This window comes from Clupea harengus, chromosome 16 (assembly GCF_900700415.2).
Source record: "Clupea harengus chromosome 16, Ch_v2.0.2, whole genome shotgun sequence".
Classification (NCBI taxonomy): domain Eukaryota; kingdom Metazoa; phylum Chordata; class Actinopteri; order Clupeiformes; family Clupeidae; genus Clupea; species Clupea harengus.
The window spans coordinates 1,359,769-1,387,500 of record NC_045167.1 but is presented as its reverse complement, the minus strand read 5'-3'; the positions used below and the strand labels follow the sequence as shown (position 1 = coordinate 1,387,500).

Genomic DNA, 27,732 nt, shown 5'->3' with positions numbered 1-27,732 from the left:
TGTGCCCCAATACACCTACCACAGAGACAGGGAGAGAGAGAGCGTACAGGCACACCTGTGCCACCTACCACAGAGACAGGGAGAGAGAGAGAGTACAGGCGCACCTGTGCCACCTACCACAGAGACAGGGAGAGAGAGAGAGTACAGGCGCACCTGTGCCACCTACCACAGAGACAGGGAGAGAGAGAGAGTACAGGCGCACCTGTGCCACCTACCACAGAGAGAGGGAGAGAGAGTACAGGCACACCTGTGTCACCTACCACAGAGACAGGGAGAGAGAGAGAGTACAGGCACACCTGTGTCACCTACCACAGAGACAGGGAGAGAGAGAGAGAGTACAGGCACACCTGTGTCACCTACCACAGAGACAGGGAGAGAGAGAGAGAGTACAGGCACACAAGGTGGCCGGGCCACGGAAGGCCAGACAGGGCCGTAACAGGACGCATTGAGCTCCCATCACCCAGACCCCATTCAGAGGTGGTCTGGGCCACATATGGCCACGTTCTTTTACAAGAGTGTCTGCCAATGTGTCCTGGCCACGTTGAAGGACGGCCTACTCAACTGACGTCTTCTGAGTAAGCGGGAGTAGGTACTGAAAGCTAGCTTTGAGCACGACATCAGATCATTTAGAAAAGCTCAGAGAGATATATTACAAGTGCGCAAAAGTTGATATCAATAACCAATAACGTACCAAGTGCCACGTTCAAGAGCCATAAGTTGCAAATAATAAGCCATGTTTCTACGGTAGCTGAAAAATGGACAACACTGGCTCTAGAGGGCCTTTTTGCATTTGAATGTTTAAGTTCAATTTGGTGGCGCTGGCTGGAAGAATTTATCTTGCCACCTGACCTGATTTCATTTTGCTTATGTTTTAGTTGATGTGGCCTTTCCCAGATGGAAATAGCTGATGTGGGACAAATGTTTTCAGAATGATTTCGCTGTTTGATAGCTTTAGCTAGAACATGGCTATAGGCATAGTTACCAACACAAGTAACCTTTTCCCCTGTGTCAATGTGGAGAAATGTCTAATTGCAACCAGGATTGTAATTTTACATTTATGTGCCAAAACTAGCATTAATCTTCGATATTTGAACCCCAAAAACCCAGAGACAGTACTGGGATCAGCCCACAGCTACTGAAAATGATTTCCAGTGTAGCATGTGTAGCATTAACAACTGACATTATTTCACAATTGACATATCATGTCTACTCGATGTGGTTGTAGACACCACATTCTCCTGGAAAGCAAGGGGTGAGAGAGGGGTATTCAGTTGGGTGCAACATCAGAGTGTTTGAATATCGAGAATCACAACACCAGCCTTAAGGTTATTTAGTTAATAGAAGCATAGATAGCCAATATAAAGATTATTATATGATTCTCATATCATCTGTGCATTGGGCCCAGAGTATGGGCTTTTTATACTCATGTGGAGACACATCCCAGCGCCAGGTGTGAACTGAAGTACTTAGAGCTGTCTACTTGTGATCAGATCACCCAAGACGCCTGTTAATACCTTGTGTGAACAGCCTCTCTATGCATATCTCTCTCTCTCTCTTTCTGTGTGTGTGTGTGTGTGTCTCTGTTTATCTCTTACAGCAGGGGATTAAGCAGTCATCTCAAATACCTTGTCAGATTTCAATTAAAATCCACATAATAAATCTCTGGGGTGTCATGCCTCGAAACACTCTCTCCAGGCAGCTCTATACATCAGCTGTACCAATACCTTCATCAGCAGAAACAGACAACAAGTTTGCAAACACAAACAACAACAAAAACACCTTTTTAAGTTTTTATGAACTTAAATATGGTCTATAGAACTCAGCTAAGTTTCCTGTGATTTTGTGTCTTTCTTTATATGAAGAGTAAGCATGCTGCTGCCTCCCAGTAAAACAGGAAAGAAAATGGTTGAAGAGGACGCATTTTAATCTGCATGTCTACAAGTGCTTTCCTTTCTCTCCTACAAGCACAGGTTTGGTGTCATGGCAACGTTAACCTCCATTGTAAAGGAGAGAATTTCAAATGATCTGACAGAGACTGCTCTTCTCTGATGTACCTCTCAGAGCTACCACGGCCAATACACACGGATGATGATGAACACAACAAAACAATAAATGATCACATTCAACCAATGTCAAGATGACACACTACTAACAAAATTGTTCATGTCACACTAGCAACTGTTGCTTTTTGTAGGTATATGCAATTGTGCATGTTCTTAATACTTTATATTCTTCAAAATATAGGCAAGAAAAAACTGACGTGTAATCCGGTAAATCTTCTTTTTTTCCAATACAGCCTGTGACTTTATGACCTCTCATACGATGACCAGCAAGTCTTTCAAGCATAGAATATGGATGTCATATTTCCCTGCCCTCAATCAGACAGTGGCTACCGACACCAATGCTGACATGATGCTGGGCTTGGCTTTACCAAGGTAGGAATCTTGTTTTTTTTTGTCTTTTCGTCTGCAGCTTTACCGAATGCCAACCCACGCACCCACCCACCCACCCACCCACCCACCCACACACATGAAATGGCAATTAAGTTAAGTATCAATCGGATGTGATGATTCCCTTCACAGATGTTAACCACAGAGCAGAACCTGGAGGCAGGGGCAGCAGCATGGTCAATCTGACGCCCAGTGCTTCCCCTTGGGCGGGGCGCGTGCCACCGGGAGGGTACAATTACCTGGCTCTGGTGTGTGGTGTTCCGCTCATCCTCATCATTATCCTGGGGAACGTTCTGGTGTGCCTGAGTGTTCTCACCGAGAGGTCACTGAAAACGGCGACTAATTACTTCATCGTCAGCTTGGCTGTGTCAGACCTCTTGCTAGCCGTGCTGGTGCTGCCTCTGTATGTCTACTCGGAGGTAAAGTCAAGTAACATCTATTCAGCCATCTCACACTGACATCGTAGGCATGTAATCATACTGAGTGCCGTAGCTCTCTCCCGAAACACATCTAATAATCTGTGCTGTCTTTTAGCCCTCTGTTTTTATGACACTTCCATTTCTTCATGGTAATACAAACACACTCAGCGCCCTCTCCCCTCCTCTCCTCTCCTCTCCTCTCCTCTCCTCTCCCCTCCTCTCCTCTCCCCTCCTCTCCTCTCCTCTCCTCTCCTCTCCCCTCCTCTCCCCTCCTCTCCTCTCCCCTCCTCTCCTCTCCTCTCCTCTCCTCTCCTCTCCCCTCCTCTCCCCTCCTCTCCTCTCCTCTCCTCTCCTCTCCTCTCCTCTCCTCTCCTCTCCTCTCCTCTCCTCTCCTGTTCCTTCTCTTGTCATTCCTGACATGTCCATTAGATGAATGACTTGGTATGAACTCTGCTCCCCTACACATACAAACCTAGGGCAGACCGTCCTCCTTTAAAACTGTGCTGCCTAATGTGATAATCTGTCATGTACTTAAACTTTGCCGTGTGCTTTTTTGTGTCCTGATGAAGTTTCTTGGGGGGGTGTGGACCCTGAGCATGTTTATCTGTGATGCTTTGATGACTATGGATGTTATGCTCTGCACAGCCTCCATCCTCAACCTGTGTGCCATCAGTGTGGACAGGTGAGACTGACACATCACACACACACACACACACACACACACACACACACACACACACACACACATCAACACCACCCAACCTGTGTGCCATCAGTGTGGACAGGTGAGGCTGACACATCACTTCACTTCCGCCAGATACACACTACTAACACACACACACACACACACACACACACACACACACACACACACACACACACACACACACACACACACACACACACACACACACACACACACACACACATCAACACCACCCAAGCTGTGTGCCATCAGTGTGGACAGGTGAGACTGACACATCACTTCCCTTCCGCCAGATACACACAGGAAACTGGATTGAGTAATGACCTGGGGAAACAGATTCATTCCACTGTATAAAAACAATCAAGTCTTTGGCAAAGGCCACATCCCTGGTCTGCTGTCAGGATTCTAGACACAGATGTCAGATCACAGATGATGCCAGAGGGAAAGGGGAGGGGTATAAGAGCAGGGGTATTAGAGCAGGGGTATTAGAGCAGGGGTATTACAGCAGGGGTATAAGAGCAGGGGTATTAGAGCAGGGGTATTAGAGCAGGGGTATTAGAGCAGGGGTATAAGAGCAGGGGTATTACAGCAGGGGTATTAGAGCAGGGGTATTAGAGCAGGGGTATTAGAGCAGGGGTATTAGAGCAGGGGTATTAGAGCAGGGGTATAAGAGCAGGGGTATTACAGCAGGGGTATAAGAGCAGGGGTATTAGAGCAGGGGTATTACAGCAGGGGTATTAGAGCAGGGGTATAAGAGCAGGGGTATTAGAGCAGGGGTATAAGAGCAGGGGTATTAGAGCAGGGGTATAAGAGCAGGGGTATTACAGCAGGGGTATAAGAGCAGGGGTATAAGAGCAGGGGTATTAGAGCAGGGGTATTAGAGCAGGGGTATTACAGCCTTCCCTTAGACTGCAGGAAACTGCCTCTGATCAGTCCACCAAATAGCATCCAAGGTTGTTGTGGTTGGTTGGTTCTTTTACTCTTTCTTTTGCAGTTGCACAGGCTAGATCAGACAGCCACAAATCAGTGACTCCATGATAATACATGTAGCTCATCTAAGTCACTGTTGAGGTGATCATGACATTTTCATGTGATAAAATGAAGCTGTTCTGCATATTCTAGTGCTCTATTTCCACATCCCATCTCCAAGCATATTCACCCCGTGAGTTCCAACCTAGGCACGGCCTCTCAACCCGGGCGTACTGACGTCACCTTCTGTCAAAATATAACATAACATCAAGAACTTCTACCCTCAGCCGTATGAGGAAGAAATGATCATCCAAACAGTATTAATAAACACCTCTACTCGTATTTATCTAATTAAACATCACATCATTTCTGTAATAAATAAGTATATGCTCTACACGACTTAGAGTAGACCTCAGATTCTTTTGAGTAAAAGTTGTTTTGTTGTTCTCACCATATTCTACTGCTACCCGTTTTCGATATCCAAATGTTTCCTGAAATATTTTCCCAGAATTTGAAACTGTTATTGTCAGTGTATATTGTCTTTACGCCAGTTCCAGGATCTGTAACTGAAAATCAGCTTTGTGGTTTGTGGAGTGATGAATAATTGAATCTGCTTTTTAAAAATGTTTTTTTTTTTTTTTTCATTCAGGTACATTGCTGTTGTGGTCCCCCTTAGGTACAACAGAAACCAGTTTAGCATGCGCCAGCTAGCTCTGATTGGAGCCACATGGCTGCTGTCCTTGACTGTGGCCAGCCCGGTCATCTTTGGACTGAACCAGGTGCCGGACCGGAACCCACACGTGTGTAAGCTGGAGGACGATCGCTTTGTGGTCTATTCGTCCATCTGCTCCTTCTTTGTGCCCTGCCCAGTCATGCTCTTCCTGTACTACTGGATGTTCCGGGGCCTGCGCCGCTGGAGCTCAGGCCGCAGCCGCTCCCACTTCAGGCGGCCAGCGAGGGGCCCCCAGAGCCTGTCCCTGAGGCTGGGCCCAGCCCTGCAGAAGGAGAAGGAGAAGGGCCAGGCACGGGAAAAGGTTGTGGCCCTTGTGCCAGGAGGCCACAGGCCCAACTCATTATCCGCCACACCCGCTACACCCATAACCTCTGCTCCACCTGGACCTCCAGTCTCCCCCGACGCCACCACACCAACCAGCCCTCTGAGTCCCATCAGCCCGGTAACCCTGACAACAGACGAGGCTCAGCTACCGTTGGGGACAGAGAGTGACCCCTTGACCACTCAACTGGACAGTGCGTCGGATGCTGAGCCCACGGACAGAGCGCGTAACGCAAGTGGACCGAGGGAGAATGGGCTGGCTAAGAACCATGGCTCCCGAAGGTCACGTCGCCACAGTAAAAGCAGCCGTGTGAGTGGGCGGGAGCGCAAGGCCATGAAGGTGCTGCCGGTGGTCGTAGGTATGTTGACACAATGCAATGTAGAGTCAAAGTTTTGTGAATTTGTAAAAAAAATATTAATAATAATAAATAATAAAATGTATCAGTTAATGGAATCTACAGAATAGTAGCTCAGTTTCTATGGCCTGAGAAACTAAGCTACATTTTCATCGAGCTGTCCATCCAGTGTGTGCGCTCCAAAAAAAAAGAAAAACCTCTGTGTAAATGGGAAACCTTGGACCGAGCCATACACTATTGTAGCCAATCAGTGCTTTGCTTCAGGAGCACAGAAAGGAAGGTTGTAGTTTGATTGGCTGTTGAGCTCTAATATCAACAGCCTTTCACCAGAATCGATCTTCAATTGAGGAAAAAGCAGTTAGGAATAACAGAAGATGAGCATCAAATGAACTACCTATAAGCAATGCGTAAACTAGAACGATATTTGTTATTTCATAGTTATGTCACTGTGAGTAGGGAGATAAATGATGGCCTTTATTGTAAGGGAGGGCCTGTGTTTGTGAAAACAACTCTGGAGCTGTTGTCCAAATAGCCCAGTAAAGGACACAGCCCACAAACACAGAGATGCATTTCAGAAAATGTCAGCTTTCTCTGTCCTGCTGTGTCTGGCTAATAACCATTAAGCATGTGTCTCTCCTGCTCTCCCCTGCACTGTTGGCTTCTAAAATGTTATCAGTACTTTTAAAAGATGACAGTGCTATAAATATCTAGACATTTACCAGTGATACATTTTACTTGTCATCACCACATTACTGGAGCATAATGGCTGAATATGTATATGTGTGTGTGTGTGTGTGTGTGTGTGTGTGTGTGTGTGTGTGCGTGTGTGTGCGTGCGTGTGCGTGTGGTGTGTATGTGGTGTGCGTGTGCGTGTGTCTGAGTTGCATGGATGGATATGTAGCACTTGGATAATTTTCATTTTCATTTATTGGGGCACTCACCTGTCCTTTTCAGTTTTGAAGAAACTTCCAGCGTTTCCTCATCCCAGTGTTCTCTGTGCCCTGACCTCCCATCTCATCTCACAGGTGTGTTCCTGGCCTGCTGGACTCCTTTCTTTGTAGTTCATGTCACCAACGTCCTCTGTGTCACCTGCAAAATCGAGCCGCAACTAATCAGTGTGGTGACGTGGCTGGGCTACGTCAACAGTGCAGTGAACCCCATCATCTACACCGCCTTCAATGCAGAGTTCAGGAACGTCTTTCACAAACTCCTCTGCTGTCGGACATGAAGCCTACATTACTCCACCAAGGGTAAAAAAAGACATACTGAAGACCCTCAGATATATGGGGTCACTGTGGAATGACAAGATGTTAACAATGCCTTAGTCAATATGACTGAACACAAAAAAAGATGCTGCTGCTTGCCTTGTAATATATTCTCAATCCTTTTTCAATGATTGTTTGAGGTACACTCCAGAATACTGTTGATATCATGGCCCAGAGGCATAAAACATGTGAACATGTCATCAAAAGAGTCTTGACTGTACTTGATGTGCATGTAATGTACAGATATACTGTATCTATCTCCATTTTATGACGATTCATTGAGTTTCCAACCCTTCCATCTCAACGTGAACATATTCTTTGATTTTCTGATTAAACATTTCCTTGTTTATGCGTTTACTAACACAATCATTGCCATTGAATACGCATACACTTATGTGTGCCAATGACAGCCAGAGGCATGATCCAGTGATGGCGTTCAGCTAAAATACTTTTCAATGTTATTTATTCAAACACAGGAAACACCAAGGTGTAAAATCAGAAATGTTTGGTATTGTTTGGCAACTCTGTTTTTCCAACCCTATACTGATGGCCCAAGGTGTGCTGTAAATAAGTATGTTAACTCTGGTTTTCCAACCCTATACTGAAGGCCCAAAGTGTGCTGTAAATAAGTATGTTAACTCAAATGACTCGTGTGCAGTACATGTGTTTTATTGTACTGATATTAAAATGTGATAGTAGAGAATATTGAATGGCGTGCTATATTTCAGGGGTAATTATCATTCTGCGGATATTAAACATATCGTATTTCTTACATCTAAAGTCTATGTAAGTGCTTCAAACGTTCTACAAGGAGACTGCTGTGTTCATTTCAGCTGTATTTCATATTTATGCTGTGGTATAAAATAAAAAATGTAAGGAATTGCATTTGTTTGCGAGCAATTTATTTGAATTAATTTAATGAGATTAAATGACAGATGGAGGTTTGATATACATAAAAAGCAAGATGTGTTATTCTCAACAGAGAGACTGAACACACAGAGAGGATGATTCAAAGTAGAAGGCTTGAAATGAGGCTTGAAATAAGGCTTGAAATAAGGCTTGCTCATTGTCCACCATGAAGAGAAGGAGCCCATTACGAGTGCATTCAGCCTACTTGGGTCCGGTGGTTGGTTTGGAGAGCACAGGTAATCATGTTATTTTCAGAGGTAGCCCGAGGCAACCATGCCATTTTAGCTCATGCGTGACACCCCTGTCATCTATTTTGATGATGTGTGCTCACTGCCAGACAGCTGTCTCTCCTGCCCCTCCTGTGATGATCAGATTGAAACCCGAGTCCGTCAAACAGAAGGGGATGTGACACACACACAGCATAGGCACAGTCCACTGGGCCTCATTGTCTGGTGCTGATCTGATGAATCAAAGAAAAACACAGGAATGATATTAAATGAACCTCTTTACATCGCACATATAAAGAGAGTGGCTGATGTAAGTAGGCCTACTCAAGAGCAGACAACTCGAGTTCACAAACCAAAGTTAAAAGGGGATCTTTCAGTGAGAAGAGCTGACAGTGGGAAGTGAGGTGACGTGCTTCTTTACGATGAGAGTGAGCTAGTCAGTCAACGTTTTGCTCCCACTGTCGACAACACGCCTCGGCCAACAGCTAGACTGGCAACAGCTTTATTGTGGGCACCAAACATTTTAAGTTGGAGGCTATCAAGGGCCACGAAGCCTCCAAATGCCAAAGGAGGTGATCTGCATTTTTTTTTATCAAGATAAACGTTACACAAAAAATGGAGGGTGTTAAAAAAAAAACATATGAGCGGCTGGTAGAATTGAGAATTCTCTCTCTCTCTCTCTCTCTCTCTCTCTCTGGTGGAAGAAAAAAATTATTTCCATCCCTGCTGTTTATAAATCACACCATGACACTTTAATCTCCCTTGAGTCATCCTGCCACTGTAAATGTGCTTTGTGTTGGGTGGGTTTTATTTAGCTTGTTGGTGTTATTACTTCATTTAAAAGCAAGCACAGCAGGGAAGAGGTGTGCTATCTGCTCATGTGAGCTGTAGCGTGCAGAAGGTGGCGGAGCTTTTAGAGCTCCAAAATGGATGAAAGACTGGATCTCGTCACTTTGGACCTCTAAGTAACCACGGAAACAGGCCAGAATGAATCCATGTGAGGGGTACTCTCCATCCTAAGTGCAATGGCCATCAGAATTTCCAGGCCAGACACTTGACACTATCAATTTACCACACTTCAAGCTCTGTATTGCATGTCCCATATATATGACCTCAGGATGTTCTCTGCAGTGCTAAGACACTCTACACAGACCCCCCCCCCCCCCCCACACGCAAATGAATTAATTGAATGTTTCAAGTAGGCTTGTGAGCTATAGCCTAACATACCTTTAATAATAGGCGTAACCCATAGCCTCTGTGCTAGAAAGATATTGATCAAGCTAACCATCTCTCATTTTTCATCAGTCCATGGCCACAGCACTTTCAGTGCTCCACTACTCTATCACTTTTTGAAGCAGGTTTGAATAAGCAACTAGTGCTTGTAACATCTTCAAATTAATTTCCAAGGTATATGGTCAAGTGAAGGACAAACAAACACACCTGTCGTTCCAACTAGCCGCCTAGGCTATGTACTATGCAATTTAGTTGTCATATTGAGAATTTTAGCAAAAAAAAAAAAAAAAGATTTTCGATTGGTTCCCTACTGTAGCTTTAAGCTTAATGGTGGGTTATTGTCGGGGTTAGGCTACTTTCGCCCATTGCAGGTTCCATGGAGATATTTTAATAGTGGTTTAATTTCCTAACAGTGACCAACAACAAGAGGCCACTATATCATTACCTGGCTGTCACCAATTTACGAGTTTATAATGTGATTTATGTGACAAGAGACGTCGGTGGGTCTTGCTAAATTAAACCCAAATGCAGTCGTTAGGCATAGAACTATGTAACTTTACAACACACTTTTGACTGAAAATTGATGTCATGAGTAAAATTAAAATGATATAAAAGACACCTGAGTGCAAAGGGGCAGGTGTGTGAGCACCTGAGGTACCTGACACATACCGAAGGTTTTAAAAGTTTCAAATATTCTAATATTGATTCAACACAATGTGATAAAAAGAGGATTGAGGGATGAAAATGGAGTTTAATGGGTAATGGGTAATGGCGAAAATGAAAACAGAGAAAAGAGATATTTATGACAGAAGGAGAAGAGATACGTAGGCCAGGAAAGGAGATATTTATGACAGAAGGAGAAGAGATACGTAGGCGACGAAAGGGAAAAAATAACAACAGTAACAATAATCCTCTCGGGTGATTTCATGACATCATTTCAGTGAAAAAAAATGCACAATCCAAAACAATCTCAACCTAAACATGTAACTCATTTTTGATAGGAAAGGCTAGACTTGCTAAACTTGAATTAACATAGACTTGACAAAAAAATACTATTTCCATCCATATTGCAATGTCATTTTATATCAGCATTCTTAAGAGATATTGCAATGTAGCGGATTTGGCTGCAGATATGGATTAATTCTGGACTCCCTTTACCTAGGACAAATTTGACCTTACCTCTCTTCTTTCTGACCTGACTGCAAAAGTAGGCCAGTTATGGAACTGCACCTATATCAAGATATGGTGATCTTAAAAATCATTCCACCTTTCATTCTAAAATCAATACTTTTATTGTGTATTTCTGTGTTCAGGATATTACTCCTCAGATCTGCAATATTCATCTCTATACAAATCATGAAACACGTTAAAGTGTGAAACTGTGCTATGTCTGAAAGAACTGGCTCTGATTCTTTCCCCATGTTCACGGTAGCCAACCGCATGCACCCTTAATGCCTTCAATGTGCAAGAGTACTGGATTTATCTTTTTTTTTCAAATGGCACCTTTCAGTTTCATAAGCTATTTGAGGAGTGCTAATGATGTTCCACCGCCATGAAACGGAGGTGTCAAGCAAACAGTGTCAGTGTGTCAAGTATACGAAACCAGGAACTAAAGATGGTGAGATATGAAAACAATGAGAACTACAGAGAGACACACAGAGAGAATGGATCAATCAGTGTATCGGCAGATGATTAGTGCTGCCTTAATATACAGTTCTAACACATTTTTGTGTGGTCCAGATCAAGTGTTAATAAGTGTAAATCAGCAAAAAGGTCATGCCATTCTATTTTTACACACATATGTACAAGTAATTTGCACCTAAGCAATTAAGAGGGGAAGCAGGAAAAAAAGACACCTTCATCATCCCAGCAGTACACATATCACTTACACTTTGGAAGAGAAAGTGGAGGTGTTAGTTTAAAAGCAGACGGATTCGCTAAAAGTAAATGCTTCTGACTCGTGTCCCCAGAAGAGAGCTTTCTAATGACGTGAAGGAGAAGGTCAGAGACAAAGAACATTGGAAAGGGGGTCACAAATCAAAACTAATCCAAGTGGAGAAATTGGCCTTTAAAGATGAGTAAAGAAACTATGACAAATACAAATAAATCAAGTTTTTTGAAGGCATAAAGTGTATACTGTTGAGTGTGTGTGTGTGTGTGTGTGTTGTGTGTGTGTGTGATGTGAAATCAAAGAGAATGAAAAGGCTATATCCCTTTACAATGGCCATCCTAAATCTGAAATCCTAACTCTGTCTTTTCAGTGTTAACAGTAAGTTCACATTATTCCCAAGGCCACTAACTATATGCAAATGTGCCATGTAAACTTGAGTGCCTTACCTGACATTTGGCTCTGTGATATCGTGCCCTATTAGCTGCCGGCCACAGGATTCCATCTACCATCATTCCATTGACCCTCTGAGTCAAACGTATAATTTGATGCTTTTTCTAGGGTTGCCACTGCTGCTGATGAGGAGTTCATGAATATTTATACTGAACTAAGAGCATGACCTTAAACACCTACAGAGCATACACTGTTACTATGCTCTCCAGTTGCTATGTTAGTCATGTTTCTTTGCAGTGTTTGAAATATCTATTAAAATTTAGAAAATTTTTGAAGGGTGTTTACAAATAGTTTTTTTTTCTACCACAAAAGGAGAAGTGTTAGTGCGGTTAGTGTCACTGATGTTAGTTTCACTGATGGTAGTCGACTGTCATGAGGATTCTGACCAGCCAATGTCATAAGAAAATCTTAATGTGGAAAAATGTGTTTCAGGACAGTTTGAGATGAGAGCAACTTAAAAACAGTGCAATGAAATTACTTAATTGTAATGTGGAGGTTGGTTCCATGATTTAAATCAACACAGCATTTTTATTTTCAGTTAATAACATTTCTTCAGGGCCCCATGTGAAACACTGGTTGTGCTGTAAATATTGCAATGTCACTGCTACTAGATGAATATGTTGCAATGTCACTTCTGACTAAAGCATGCAGCAATATCTAAAAGCATTTCTTGAGAAGTAGAACAAAGGAACCACTGTTCTCATGTTATCCATGTTAGCAGTAGCTCACACACTCTTGGTGGGAATAAGGTGTGGCACATGTCCCAAATTCAAATAGGCAAGAACAACCAACATTAACAAATTCATATTGGAGCGTGCAAGGGGGGTTTGTGTGCTTCCGTAATGTGTGAGCTCTGTATGTCCATATTCAATCTTCTGCTTAATGTTACATTTTCAAATGTACTTGGAGCACAGCCAAAGAGTATTCCAACAGACTAGGCCTGGCTGTTATCCCACCCTGGAGATGTCAGGAAGAAGCCACAGATGCCACCAGCGTTCCCCACCCTGGACAATTGCAGAGGAGCGAGTTGCCGGCCTTAGTGCTTCGCCCAGAAGCTGGGGACCGGGCGTACCAGTGAGTCCACCGAAGATGGAGGAAGCTGCTGCACCGGTACCCCTGGGACCAGCTGCCACGTCGACTGCCACCACAACCACAGAGGCGCCGTGCAGGAGCGCACCACAGAGCTACCCTGCTACAAAGGAGAAGAGCCACTAGAGACCTTCAGACAAGTTCTGCTGGCAGCCAGCTTCAACGGCTGGTCGGCTGAAGAGACAGGGGTCCATGTCGGGCTCGCCTTGGAGGACAAGCTGCTTCAAGCATTGGTGGACCTGCTGCCAGTGGAGCAGGCTAACTACCCAGCCATCAAATTGGCGTTCCAACACCGCTACAGCCCAAAAGTGTTCTCTGATGATGCCTGTGACGATCTGGCCATCCATATGATGCTGCTCTACACCTGCATGCTCACCGGGGCTACCCCGCTTTAGATGACATTCGCCTTGGACGAGTGAGTGGAGCGCATCTTGTGATTCCCAAGCTTGACATATTGAGCACCAGACCGACCTGGATAAGAGGAGTATGAAGAGAGTGAGGAGGAAGAGGAGACGGCTCGTCAGGTCATGGCTGCAGCTCCTAAGCAAGGGCAGGGCAGTCTGAGGGGTGCTGTCCATGTGGAGAACCAGGGCACGTCACCCGGTATTGCCCAGCGCCTGGCAACCCAGCACCTCAGCCACAGCTGCGGCTCATGGAATTTACGTTGACTACGACCTGGAGGGCACCTGCTGCCGAGCCCTGGTGAGTACTGGGTCCACCATCTCTCTAGTGCGCCCCAGAACACTGTCTGGGACCCAAGAACAGAGACAGCAGGGTTGGGCAGCCAGCAAGCTCCACGTTGCCAACCATCACAACTTGGGACAATTGACCAGCCAGGTGTGGGCTATGTAGCGTGCAAGGGGGGTTGTGTGCTTCCGTAATGTTGTGTGTGTAATAGTTCACCCCATAATGCTGTGCGTATGTGCCAGTGAGACTGTCAATGTTTAACTTTGTGCTTAATGTTCCATTTTCAAATGTAATTGTGTTTTTAGCTGGTGCTAATGCTAGTGTGTATTTCTCTTACCCTATCCTATGCATAATTGAGTGTATGTGATTCTCTGTTGTTAGCATATTTGCCCATCCCTGCCTAGTGTGTTGTGTCTGTGTATACACCTGTCTGCCTTCCCTGCCCAGTGTGTTGTGTCTGTGTATACACCTGTCTGCCTTCCCTGCCCAGTGTGTTGTGTCTGTGTATACACCTGTCTGCCTTCCCTGCCCAGTGTGTTGTGTCTGTGTATACACCTGTCTGCCTTCCCTGCCCAGTGTGTTGTGTCTGTGTATACACCTGTCTGCCTTCCCTGCCCAGTGTGTTGTGTCTGTGTATACACCTGTCTGCCTTCCCTGCCTAGTGTGTTGTGTCTGTGTATACACCTGTCTGCCTTCCCTGCCTAGTGTGTTGTGTCTGTGTATATACCTGTCTGCCTTCCCTGCCTAGTGTGTTGTGTCTGTGTATACACCTGTCTGCCTTCCCTGCCTAGTGTGTTGTGTCTGTGTATATACCTGTCTGCCTTCCCTGCCTAGTGTGTTGTGTCTGTGTATACACCTGTCTGCCTTCCCTGCCTTCTGTATCAGTGCCTGAATGGTTGCTTGCTGTGTGTGGTTCTTCCATAAATGGCAAGATGCCAACGAGAAACCTTCAGAGTATGTTTGCTCTGTTAGTACATCCATAATAATATATAATATAAAATAATATTAAAGCTTTTGGCAACACTAATAACTATGTTTGATTGTTTTAGCGTTCTTGCAAAGCAGTGGCGCCCCACCTGTATGCAAAATACGCACACTGCATACCCATTGTTATTAGTAGTATATTGAAGTGAACCTGAAGTGGATTGAAATAATGTTTAAATGTTTAAAACACAAAATATAAAGAAATGTAGTTTAATTGAACTTTTTAACGCAAAAGGGAGGGTGGTGGAGCCTAATTTAGCCGTCAGTGAGTTAGCATAGTGATGCCCAGAATGGACTCGGCAGATGTGAGTTTCATTCTCTTAATGAGAGCGTGTAAAACCAGGGTTGCTTACTGTTTGTGCACATAATGAGCTAGCGACCAAGAAAAACACGCACTTCACTATGTATCTGATCAACGTTTATTTATGTTTTTCAAAATGCATTTAAAAATTTGTGTCCATCTGTTACAGGGTTCAGTGCTAGCATGTTAGCTAGCTAGCATCTGAGTGTCAGAGAAAGAAAATTGTCTACATAAAAATGTACAGCTGAATTTTTAAACTCAAAACTACAGCAAAATGAGAGCCAAATCATGTTTTGGCTTGAGCAGTCCTTTAAACCCATGGTCTGTGACCTGGGGTCCAAGCCCCCCTAAGTGATTATTTGTTAATTGGTTTTATTGCTTTATGGTTGTCTTACATTATTCAATTGGATAAATTGAATGCTGTGTTGAAATTAGTTGGTTCAATGTAATGGCTTAAAGAGAAATAAGACTAGTTTTTGCTCAACACATTACACCATTGAATATTGTACAAAGAACACTGGTTTCATGAGTCATATGACTAGTTTCTCATCATCTTCACAGGTATAAAGTGATGGTGGGGGAAGTAGGGGTGAGATGGAGTAAAGTGTTAAGACAAGACAAATGTAACCTTGCAGAGATCTTATGTCCAATCAGCCAACCCCTTTTGAGGCCACAAGTGTCTGATGGTTGTCCTTCTGAGGCCAGGTTTTGCCAATTTTGAAAATGCCATTTCTGCTGATCCACTAAAAATAGAGGTATGTCACAAGTGAAGAGGTGCCTGTTCTTCTGTATGGGGAGTGGGTTCCATCTGGGCCTCTGTTTCCCCTCTTTGTGTGATGTCTGCCGGGTCGTGTGGATGACATTAACACTGACATGGAGTGGATGGCCTAGTAGGGTCAATGTGTCATTAAAATGGAAAGATGAAAAGTTTAGTTGACTTTTTCGAGATCTTAAGAGAAGACGTTCTTTAACTATAATCTCAAATGAATCTGGATTTTCCAAGATCTCTGTGCACTTTGACTTACTGCAAACCCCAGTAGTGCCATCTACTGTCTGAAATGAAATCAATCAGATTTGTAGACCAATACATTCTGTAGCACAATTATGCAACAGGTATAATTATTCAGGCAGAGAATTAAGGGACGGTACAACATTTATATTTGATCCACTGAACGTAATACAGGAGTTCAATTTCATTCACAGTACAAGGGGATAAGTTTACCAATCGCATTTCCCGTTACCCAGATTTTGATATTCTTTCAAATGAATCATGAAAGGATAATAAAGCTATTTAATAAGAATAAACAGTTCTTTGTTGAGTGAACTTTAACATATTGGATTTTAAGATGCTGGCAAACTAGTGCAGGAGCAATAAGCACCTGTTCCAACAGGAGACCTAGTAGTGATTCAAGTAGCCTTTTGTGTTTCATGTGGCAAAAGCCTCAAGCACCATTCAGAAGCTTAAAGAGGCAAGGCAAGATAAAAAAAAAAGTACTTTGCATTTGCATGTGCACATGTGTGTGAGTGTGAGTGGATGTATGCACAAGAGCTTTGATGTGAGATTTCATCTGCAGGTAAAAGGGCATCGGTCTCTAAACAGGGCAACGGGATCTAAAGGTGAGCTGGGTCTAAGTCTGATCAGTTTCTCTGGTAACGTGGGAGAGAGGCCTCTGGAAGTGCACACATCCTGGGCATCCTTGGCAGAGCAGAGGAGGGAGAACTGGAAGGGGTGGAGGGATTGAGAAGTGCTGTGTCTGATGATTACGTCAATTTGAGCCGAGCTGTTAGTCTAATATTCTTCCATCGTCTGGTACTGCGAGGCAGATGCCAGTGGGAACACAAGAGACTGTCCCACCATTGTGTCTGTGCATACAGCCATGGGAAATGAATTGAAAAGTGCTTAATCCGTAATAGCAGTTAATCATAGCTCAGCGCTAAGAGGACTAACCCAATTATCTCCTGTTACTGTCTTTGCTGTGTGCTGGGCGAGTAGAGGGAATATATCTGTACAAGCGGAATACGTGAAAGGAAAGAATTCACAACACAACAGATTCTGGAAAGTTCTGGTATTCAGTCCAAAGTCTAAGGCTGTGGAGGGACTTGGGAAGCACATGGGGAGACATGACGAGGGAGAAGGTGAGAGAAGGAGGGGGGGGGGGGGGGGGAGCTGAGCCACATAATCCCTTGTCAAATGTAATTAATGAACAGCAGTTTCACCGAGGGTGTCTAAGATTAACTGGGTCCTAGCAGTGAGTTTGAATGACACAGTTCCACCTGTAAGAAAATAAACGTGCTGTTCGATTACAACACAGCGCACCTCAGTCAGGAGCACACGTGCGTCAGGTTTCAGTGCGGGGTGCGGCAGGAGAAGGCAGGCATGGCATTGGGCAGCTCAGGCAGCATGAGCTTGGCACACAATAGCCTCTTTAGCACTCGCGCCGTCCACGTTCTCCATGTAACCTCGCTCAGCCGCCACTGAGCTATCCTGCCCTGGAAACGCCTTCTAAGTCCCCCCCCCCCACCCCCACCCCCACCCCGGCCTGTGCTGTGCTGTGCTGGGCAAAAGCTTTTAATTCTCTTTAAACACACACAGTTCTCTCACTCTCCCTTTTGCCCCCTTCTTATCTCAACGGCGAGGGAGAGCTGCTTCATCCAGGCCTAGGGAACGTGGCTGTGTGCGGTGCTGCTGTGGATACTTGCCCCTAGAAAGAGAGATGTCCCGTGGGCGACGGGGAGGAGGTCAGGAGGGGGAGGCTGCAGGATCCCCTGAGCTCCCACACACCCAGGACTAACATCTCCTGGTCACCAGAGCCAGAGCCCATGCCTTCGTGTGTATGTGAGTATGAATCATTTAACTGGGATATCTTGTGCATGTGTCCCCATGTGTTCCCCATGTTATTGTCCTGTATGGGATTTCATCTTGTGGTTTCTCTCTCTCTGTATGTGTGTGTGTGTGGAAAAGTAAGAGCTTCTGCCTTATTGTAGTATCTTAGCAATCCCATGGCTGTTGTATGTCTATGTATTACTGCTTGACGGCCAATTTTTTTTGCTTTATCTATTTGGATTTGTTTGGAATAAGAGGACAAAGGCTGGAGGTTGAGTTAAGCTTATGGGTCGAGTTCAAGGGCTCACAGACCCACGGGCACTTCATGTAGAGGTGTGCGGAATCATAGGCTCTGTGAGTGAATGGAACACATGACAGACAAATTGCTTACAAAAATCACAAGGTATTTAATGTTGCGTTTCGCTTCGGCTAAGTTATTAGCTTGAAGTTTGGAACAAAATGGTGTAGTATTGCTATGGAGACTGACAGCATTCGTTCTCCTAATTGCTTTGAAGATGTTTTGTCCAGTCATCCCATTAGGCTAATGAGGCTGTAGTGCTAGGAGAATGGAAGCGGAGAGGCCTGACAGAGCTTTTAAATATGTTTTTTCATAATCACAAAATAAACGACACAGTAATCTGACCTGACACTTCTCTCTCATGTTGTTTCATTCTCATGGTGAAGCACAGTCATTCAACAATTCTCATAAATGTAGTACAGTAATTAAATATGTGACAACCCATTTCAGCCATCATGCAGATTACACGTGCACAATGCACAGATGGAAAGAGAGTTAAAGGTGTAAACATCGGCAATGTGCAGTGACGTGGTGAAGGATATCACATTACATTCCCCGGTAATCCGATAAGCATACAGTGTGACACAGACCTACTTCATGTAGCATATTTCGTGGCAATTAAATCACTAATCCTGATAAGCATATGGTCATTAACCATCCCATCAATGACCTATTGTATGACACATACATGTTCTACTCTAACTGAACTGGTCTGAGAACAGATAATGGCATTCTTAGGTATGTATTACTACAAAGTTAAATATGAACTTACATTTTTGATACCAAGAATACCAAGCTAAGTCCATTCATTTATTTCATCAGTCAGTCTATTCGATTAGTTGAGAATGGGATCTTTAGATTGCTATGTCACCTTTTCCTAATTCTGACGACAATAACATCCAAAGACCTGACTTATCTGATGAGTAGATCCAAACTAATTGCCCGTTTAATTTTTCTTACATTTAAGGAAGTGTCACCCACTTTAGACCACAGTGTGGATGTTTTGTGATCCTCTTGACCCCCTGTGAAATAGAGAGTAGGGTCATCTGTGTTCTTCAAATCATCCTTGTGTGTGTTTACTCTACGATAAGAACTCTGAACTTGGCTTTGAAGTCAACCCTCAACCCCCTTGATTCCCATCGCTGCACTGCAGTCCTAATGAGGCTTTTAATACAAATAAACGGCTGGAGTAAGATTGCTATTCATTATCTCACACCTGCTGTCTCTGTGTGAGGGAAGGCTCTGAGAGAAGAGAGACACCTAGTGGAACACTAGGGTTATTTCAGTTGGACATGCACAGAAATGTGGAAATACAGAAATTGTGTTAATTGCTACTGCTTTTTAAGATACTGAACATGTCACCATTGTAGGTGATAATGAGATAGTATTTCTTGTTTGTATGCACTGTGTACAACGACAAAGTGAAGAGGAAGACAGGAAACGGAGAGATCTAAATTGGATTTACATGCATTATGTGAGGATAAAAAGTTCCTGTAGTAGTGAAGCTGTTTAGGTAGGTTAGGGAAACCTCATTAGCTTTAGCCAGCCTACCCATGCTGGGCAAACGCTAGAAACTAAAATGCCTACCACTGAAAAACAACTCTCACTCGGGTGATATTGCTTCTGTCCCGTATCTACTTCCACAACTCAGTTCATTCGACATATGGCTGAAGAGAGAGTTAATTCGACATATAGCTGAAGAGAGAGTTCATCCGACATATAGCTGAAGAGAAAGCTTGTTGTAGTGTAGATGGCTACACCCACTTTACTAACTTCCTTGGCTGAATGTGCTGGCTGAGTAACTGCCATTTAGATGAATGGATTAATTGGTTCATTTAGTATACAATTTGATCTAAAATGACTTACAAATGAGGTGCTCACTGAACTGAAACAAAACTTGCTCACTGAACTCTGGACAAAGGCTGCAGACATTAAAAAGTCAAGGTCATGTTCTATCCAAAACAATTATGTATGTCTGTGTGAGCAAACAGAAGCAAAATCACACACACAATATTTCTGGGGCAACAAGGTGAATGTAAATGAGATAGAAAGACAGAGTTAATTTCATTTTGTAGCTGAACTGTCCTAAACTAATACATGCCTTAGTTTTACATTAACTACGTACATTTCCCGTTATTGCTTCTCCTTTGACAGACAGTGGGAACGGTTTTAAAAACATGCTGACGCCCTGGAAACTTCTGCTTTGCCAGGTGGCAATGAATATATTCTACCACGTCGTAAAAGGTAGACATGACAACTTTTCCACAGAAATAGTGTTAATGGTCAGACAGAATGTGATAATATAATAATGTGATAATAATGACAAAAATCTCCTGTTCTATTGATAGCCGGCCTATGCCTTGGTGGGCACGATATTTTTGGCGCTGTTCGAGAGAACAGCCCAACAGGGGAATTTGTTGCGGACATCAACATGGAAGGTAACACCGGAACCACTACTATTCGACTGTGCCTCACTGGAGAGAATGCTAATTGGTTTTTCCTGGAGGGGCAAAGTATCAGACTGAACTCCTCTTACACCAGGGGTCTGGATCGGGAGGTGAGAATCATATGGCCTCAGAAAGCAAAGCAATTTTTTTTGCTTTAGTACCTTTGTGAATTCCTCATCATGAACTTTGTCAAAAGGTCCTGGGATCGGTGTTAATGGCGTCCTTGACATGTTACGAGGATGACATAATACAAGTATGGCATTCACATAATCTACATTCCATACAATTACAGTACAAATGCATACCTCACAATGTAAAGAACCCTTTGGTGAGGTTGTCAAGACGTGTCTCATTCCATCCTCCCTCGCAGAGCGAATACAGAATCATGGTTGAGATCTTGAATGAAAATGACAACAAACCAAGGTTTGTGGAGAGAACAATACAACCCCTGTACATAAGTGAGGTAGGTGAGGTACATAAATGACTACTTTACTACTATACTACTACTTTACAGTTTCTACAGAGTTTATACATTACCAGGCATCTAAGGTTAACAATAACAACAGGACATGTAATCAATACATTGCTAATAGCAAAGAGCCATTACTAACATCTATGTATTTCTCAAAGCTGACAGCAATAAACTCGGAAGCTTTTGCAGTCAAGGCCAAGGATGCTGATGGAGACACCATCTTGTACATCCTTGATCTCATGTCGGTAGGTGACGATTACTTAAACCTGACTAGAATAATGCAATAACAGCTACACTATGGCTCACAATGAATTAATACATGCTCTCTGTTGATCAGCCTGATGCCAACTACTTCAGGATAGACTTGCCCAACAGTGGCAAAGTCATTCTGGACAAACCTCTGGACTTCGAGACTAAGACACAGCTGGAGGTGGTCATATATGCGGTGGTGGGTACCACAGACTAACACAACACACTGAGCAATGTGCACTAAAACACTAACATCATGTATAGTGTTTTTTGTATTCTGATCACTGGTCTGCTAACACAGGAGATGAACACTGGAGAGAAGTACAACACAACTGCCACAATAATTGTGAATGTTCTGGATGGGGATGACCAGTACCCAATTTTTTTGCCATGCACTCCCATATCACAAGATCAAGCTGACTCAATCTGTACCAATCCCTTATACACTGTCAATATCACAGAAAAGGAACAGGTTCGTTTCACAATTATGAGTCAAATGTGTTACCATCATATTGCCAGTAAATTCATCATTGGTAAATTCCACACATAAAAAGCAATCAAGTGGCCAAGCTGGAATATGTCAACACTATATTCAATCCATAACTAACCTACGTTCTCAATTTTATGTTTCAGGACAGTGTCTTACATTTTTCCCCTGGCCCTATTCATGCTGAAGACGGTGACAAAGACATCCGAGTCCCTTTAAGCTACACCCTGCTCTCAGGTCGGTCGGTCGGTCGGTCGGTCTGTCTGTCTGTCTGTCTGTCTGTCTGTCTGTCTGTCTGTCTGTCTGTCTGTCTGTCTGTCTGTCTGTCTGTCTGTCTGTCTGTCTGTCTGTCTGTCTGTCTGTCTGTCTGTCTGTCTGTCTGTCTGTCTGTCTGTCTGTCTGTCTGTCTGTCTGTCTGTCTGTCTGTCTGTCTGTCTGTCTGTCTGGGCCTCATGTCACATTTGTATGCCTTAAACAATAATCAACACCCAAACAAAACCTTGTATCCTGCAGGTGATGATCATGGGCGATTCATGATTGACAATGAGACCGGACAGATCACACTGACCAGGCGTGTGGAAAACCGCCTGCTGACACCCACCTACACAATACGCATTATGGTGAGACTTCCTTCCAAGAAGGTACGTAGCGGAGATGGAAAAGTGGGGAAATGGAGGCTAATACTCTGATAACTTGGCTACCTACAGGCTGCTCAGGAGAATGACCCTAAGAAGTACACAGTGGCGACGGCACTTGTGCATGTTCAAGCTGACAACCGCTTTCCACCCCACTTCAACAAAACGACGTACAAAGGCTTTGTCATAGACAACACCAGTCCCGCAACACTGGTCTCGACCTATGGCAATGAAGTGCTGGTTGTCCAGGCTATTGACCGGGATTTCAGAGATGTATTCAACTTTTTTTCTTCTCTCTTCTGATGGCTTGCCAAATATTGTGGAACAAATTGTTGTTGAACTCGATCCATACTCAGACACTGTATTGAAACATGAGTAACAAATCCAAAAGCCTAAACCCCTAGATTACATAATCAGATTTAGGGTAGAGGACTTCAGAATTGGAAAAAAAATTCTACCATCTCAGTTGTGTGTGTGTGTGCAACATTTGATTACCAAGAGTTAATTAACTTTCAGTTAAATTAACAGAATATGATGCAAAACCCTTAGTCACCCTTAGCTTCGAAATGCTTTTGATCTTAATCAGTTTTTGTTTCCAATTACAGGGAGTTAATCCTAGGATGACGTATTCCCTCGCACCAAAAGGCCTGAGCACTAACCTCTATCACATAACACAGGGGGGCATCCTCATCGCAAAGACTGACCTCCTCCAACCATCTGATAGACACATTCTCAAGGTGAGAGGTCCTACAAGATAGAACTATAGAACCCAGAGATGTGTGGTTACTGGTGAATCCAACACTCCGAGCAATGAATGAATGAGCTGCATTCTTTTGCATGAAAGGTGCTATATAAATAAAGTTTTATTATTATTATTATTATTATGAATTCAAACTGTATTGAAAATAACACTTCTCAACAACACTCAGGTAGAGGCCATGGATCAGGAGACGGGTGAGACCGCTCAGACTTCAGTGGATATAGAGGTTCTCCAGAAAGGCCAATCAGGTAAACACAGGCACATGCACTCAACATTCACACCAGAACATTCCAGGGCCATTTTATATTCTCAGAACACAATAAAGGATATAAAAGCCCCTTTTCTAGTTAATCTGAAAACAAACCCCTGAGTGACAGATTAGCCAGGCTAATGAAAGGAATTAAAGAGCTAAATAACCTTATGGCCACTACACCCACATTTGATTATTTTAGCCAACATAATTCTACATGATATGGATAGAGCCCAGCTGCCTATAGAACCTCCTCAGATCTGCTGAACATTTCTAGACACATTTAACGGATTTGCTACAAAAAAAAGTGGCATCTATCAAAGATCAGAATTATCCTGAGTAGGGACGACCATTCACAAAACATACAAACTTTTACCCACAAATTCTTCTGTAGTCCCCCGGAGCCAGTTTGGAGAGGAGCGGCTGTTTGGTGACATAGACGCAAGCTTGGCTGGTGGCATCGCTGGGGTCATTCTCCTGCTGGCTGCTGTGGTGCTGTGCCTCCTCATACGGATGATGAGGAGGTGGAGGGGAAGGCACGACCCTGCGGACAGAAGCCATGTTGCCCGAGGGAAGCATCCTAATGTGGTAAGGGACGGTCCACTCGTGAGAGCAAGGGTATGTCAAACCATCAGTGTGTTAGAATCTACCTGCAATGAGTCTGGGTTGGGTTAAAATTGGTGAGAGAGCTATGGTGTGGGAAAGGTACAATGGAACCAGTTTGCGAATACAACACAAATAGCTACTCTCCACTTTCAATTCAATCATACAAGTACTGAAAACTGCGCTGATGTAAACTTGATGTAAAGCAACCCACATTTGTTCTCATCCTAATTTTGGTCCAACTCTTGGACATTTGGTTGTTTTTTTTTTCTATTTCAAAAAACAACCAGTCTGCAAAGGATTCTAACACTATGTTTCTGTCTACATTAGTTTACAACTGTGGTTAGTAGTTCTTAGTCCTTCTGAGCGTTTCCATTTAACATTTTCCGGTTAGGACAACTAAATATCATATTTCAACTTTAACAAACTTTTAATATACCAGACTATTTACACTCAGCAGCAACATCTCTCCTCTCCATATTCTTTCTCCTCTCTTCTTTCTTTGGCTTTATTAACCCTGCTCCTCTAGAGCTTAAGATGGTTCCAGATGGTAAGTCTGTGCCGTTTGAGTGTTCTGTGTTTCCTGTGCTCGTGTTATTCCGTCTGTGGTGTAGGTGGCGTAGCGGTTGCCATTATGAACTGACCAGTAAAGGAGGCCCGAGCGGCAGCAAAATCCCTAAAGCTGTCCTCTGTACACTGGTCAGTACATAATCTCTTGCGTGTGTTGAATAGCATGGCCGTTTTCTGTCACGTGCTGTGGAGTCGTGTTCACGTCTACATCATCAAACACATCAAATTTCAACATCCAGTTCAATCCAAACATGGAATGTTCAATTTGAAGTGTTTTCATCCAAGGACTGCATCAGTGGATATTGCAATTGCAAAAAAACCTCTATATTATGTGACAGTACTAGACGTTCCTAAATGCCATTTCTTCATGATCGACAGGTGAATTCTGGACGTCCAGTGCCCCTTATCGAAGAGTTCTCCTACAACAATGAGGCGTACCATGACAATGAGGCTGACTTTAACAGCCTTTGTGGGAAGGAAGGAAATTACACTATAAGGGATGAAATCTCTCTACGCCCACCCTCAATCATGCAGTTCAGATCCAGAGAACACAAACAATCCAGGAAAATGAATGACATGTTTCCCATACTAGTCATGCCAGAACCATCCTCGTTCATTTTGGCCAATGGAGGAGCCATGGAGAAAGCACTGGACAAGTCTGCCTCTTTCAGTGAAGGGACTTACGGAAGGGATCGGGAGGACAGCCTAACAGGCGAGGGTGAAATATGTAGACTGGAAAGGCGGCACACAGCAGGAAGAATAGAAAGCAGGGGAGACAGTTCAATGTTAACTCAATTTGGCCCTTCATCCAGAACTTATGAGACAGGTCAAAGAAGGGAGAGTGAAGTCTCAGAAGTTCTAGTACCTGATAACTTGGCGGCTGGATGCGAGGAGAGCTACGAATCTTGTGATGAGGAAATTGAGGAGGAGGAGGTGATGGAAGAAGACGGTGATAAGGAGAACGTGGAGGAGGAGACAAACCCATACTCGTTCAAGTCCATTCTTCCATTCCGCAGCACTGATGAAGAAGACGCAACTGTAGAAGAGAGGCCAAGAATTATATTTAAATTCAAGAGGCCCAGGCCACCCAGGGCTCTTAGAGAAAGAGAACCGTCATCGACACCTAAACATGAAGAATCCCAAGCCAATCACACCTCCCAAACGTCTGTGTCGCTACCAAAGGAGGACTCTGAGGAACAAGAGAACCAGGACCCTGATACCTCACTACGTCTGTGCATTGAAGACGGTTCTTCAGAAGTTTAAGTGTTTACAAAAAACAGTTCAAGCCAAAACTAATGTGAATTGTGTTGTGTTAAAATAGGAGTAGGCTAAATATTTTTAAACAGAACGATCTGGAAAAGGGAATAGATTTTCTAAAAATGATGGAATGATGAATGTAAACTAAAGACAGAAACTTGTGTCTTCTGTGGAATGAGTTTAATCGGCCTTAATTCATGTGATACCTATGCGACCACATGACATTTCAAACAAAATGTGTAAAACTGTCATATGTCAGAGAACTGATGAAATGGTTAAGATTTAGAAATACGAAAATCCAGTTCATAACTTGTGACTGTGTACAATGGATATTTTAATACATGTATTTTGTGACCACATATATCTTGTGATTTTTGCATTTCATATATGTGTTTCAGTGATTTAAGTTGTAAAGGAACAACACAACATTGATTATGGTCTTTGATCATACACTTCGTTTTTAATAAAGTGAACTTATCAGACCAAAGATCCATTGCCTACTGTGGTAAATCAAACTTGTTGATTTCCACAAGTCTGAAAGCTTGAATAATCAGCGCTATGTGTTCAACAATTTCCATCACAAGGGCCTGAAGCGGTCGAAGCGCATCTCTGATGCCCACAGATATGCCTTGAAGAAATCTGATGACTGGCTCACAGATGACACTGAGCAGCTTACAGAGAGGAGCTATGACATCATCTCCCACCACTTCCACCAGGCCCATGATCAAGACCTATTGTGACAGGCCAGGGGAATACAATGACACATGCCTCTGGTATTACACACTACTGCATCACACTCAGGAGCTAAGCTCAAGATATCCACTGAATAGCTATAATAATGCATGCTATGTAAGGATCAGTGAAACACAGTTATGCCCATTTAACCAGAATGATTAAAACCTTGGGTGCATTATACTCATTGAAAATCAATATGAAATAATATGCAATATCACACATACATAGCCAGAGTGTTGGTGTGTTTGAAACAAATACAGAGCCATATCTCACCTTCACTATGCCAGTAATAAAGGTCACAAGCTCCATGACAACAGCACAGGCCAGAATGAGTGGGAGGCTGATAGTCTGGAAGCATTTGCGGCTGAACAACTGAACTGCCTGATGGGATCTTTGTATATGGAGACATTCATAAAAGCATGCATTGCTAACGAGATGACTCTCGCTTAATATTGAAATATGATCTTTTTTTTTTTTTAAACAACAAATCAAAATACATCAGCACTTTGTTACCGTTTCTGAATTCGTGTCACACAGTCTTCGCTTTCCTCTTTAGTTGGTGACCTGAGTTGACAGCAAAGTGAAAAAGAACAGCGTATAGAGATTAGGTTATGTCTATGACCTATTGCACTGGGTATTTACCAGTATGAGAATCTTATAATAAGGTTGTATAACTATTGAGTAATAATCATATGTATTCAGGTGTATCATACACTGGGCTCACACATCATCTTTCAAACGGCAAAGAATCCTCTCATGTGTCCTCTCCCTCTCTTTGTCCTCAGGAGATGTGACCATGCTTGACTCACCGAGAACCTTAACAACAGTGAGCAGTATTCCTGGATGAGACCATTCACCGTGAACATCTGTTTGTTTTGAGTCAGATACGAACATCTGGACGGGACACTATGGTACCTCTAGATTGTGCCACGCTGATCCGTTGTCATAGTTACTTGTACTGTTGGACATCTTTTCGAGGAGGTTCTGGAGCTTATCTTTTTTCAGTGACAACTCTTTCAACAACAAAAAAATAAACTGTAATGTTCAATTTGAACAAAGATGACAAAGTAAACAATGCTCAACACGAGATCATTTTGGAGCAAATATTATCTCATGTAAATGACCAAATACTTTTTAATAAAAGAAAAACTTTCA

General features: G+C 43.3%; 2 protein-coding genes and 1 long non-coding RNA gene across 10 annotated transcripts in view; 2 read left to right on the top strand and 1 right to left on the bottom strand.

The window, feature by feature from the left end:
• drd4-rs (dopamine receptor D4 related sequence) overlaps window positions 1–8,057 on the top strand; it is a 16,586-nt gene extending 8,529 nt beyond the window's left edge. The window contains exons 2-6 of the mRNA XM_012831922.3: window positions 2,297–2,435; window positions 2,583–2,869; window positions 3,439–3,551; window positions 5,194–5,957; window positions 6,980–8,057. Of these exons, the coding sequence (XP_012687376.2) occupies window positions 2,624–2,869; window positions 3,439–3,551; window positions 5,194–5,957; window positions 6,980–7,182 (1,326 nt within the window). The 5' untranslated portion in view covers window positions 2,297–2,435; window positions 2,583–2,623 and the 3' untranslated portion in view covers window positions 7,183–8,057. The remainder of the gene's footprint in view (window positions 1–2,296; window positions 2,436–2,582; window positions 2,870–3,438; window positions 3,552–5,193; window positions 5,958–6,979) is intronic.
• Window positions 3,378–20,490, bottom strand: LOC116224215. The gene is made up of 3 exons (XR_004165494.1): window positions 20,402–20,490; window positions 7,217–7,219; window positions 3,378–3,389 (listed from the first exon to the last, which is right to left on the bottom strand). It is a non-coding gene; the product is annotated as an uncharacterized LOC116224215 (long non-coding RNA).
• On the top strand, window positions 17,581–27,732 carry LOC116224214 (cadherin-related family member 5). Of its 8 annotated transcripts, none has more exons than XM_031583421.2 (16): window positions 17,581–17,826; window positions 20,267–20,356; window positions 20,461–20,669; window positions 20,756–20,812; window positions 20,930–21,022; window positions 21,190–21,276; window positions 21,369–21,479; window positions 21,582–21,752; window positions 21,914–22,004; window positions 22,281–22,387; window positions 22,475–22,675; window positions 23,008–23,139; window positions 23,332–23,410; window positions 23,807–24,000; window positions 26,427–26,615; window positions 27,363–27,732. In XM_031583421.2, exons 1-15 carry the CDS (start codon window positions 17,811–17,813, stop codon window positions 26,580–26,582), a joined length of 1,794 nt encoding a protein of 597 aa, XP_031439281.1. In that variant the 5' UTR covers window positions 17,581–17,810; the 3' UTR covers window positions 26,583–26,615; window positions 27,363–27,732. The 8 variants fall into 8 exon arrangements, 7 of the variants coding, with proteins under 7 accessions (XP_031439281.1, XP_031439278.1, XP_031439277.1 ...); XM_031583418.2 differs by lacking the exons at window positions 26,427–26,615; window positions 27,363–27,732 and adding exons at window positions 24,545–24,565; window positions 24,964–26,117; XM_031583417.2 differs by lacking the exons at window positions 26,427–26,615; window positions 27,363–27,732 and adding exons at window positions 24,545–24,565; window positions 24,964–26,117 and having other exon boundaries at window positions 23,807–24,030.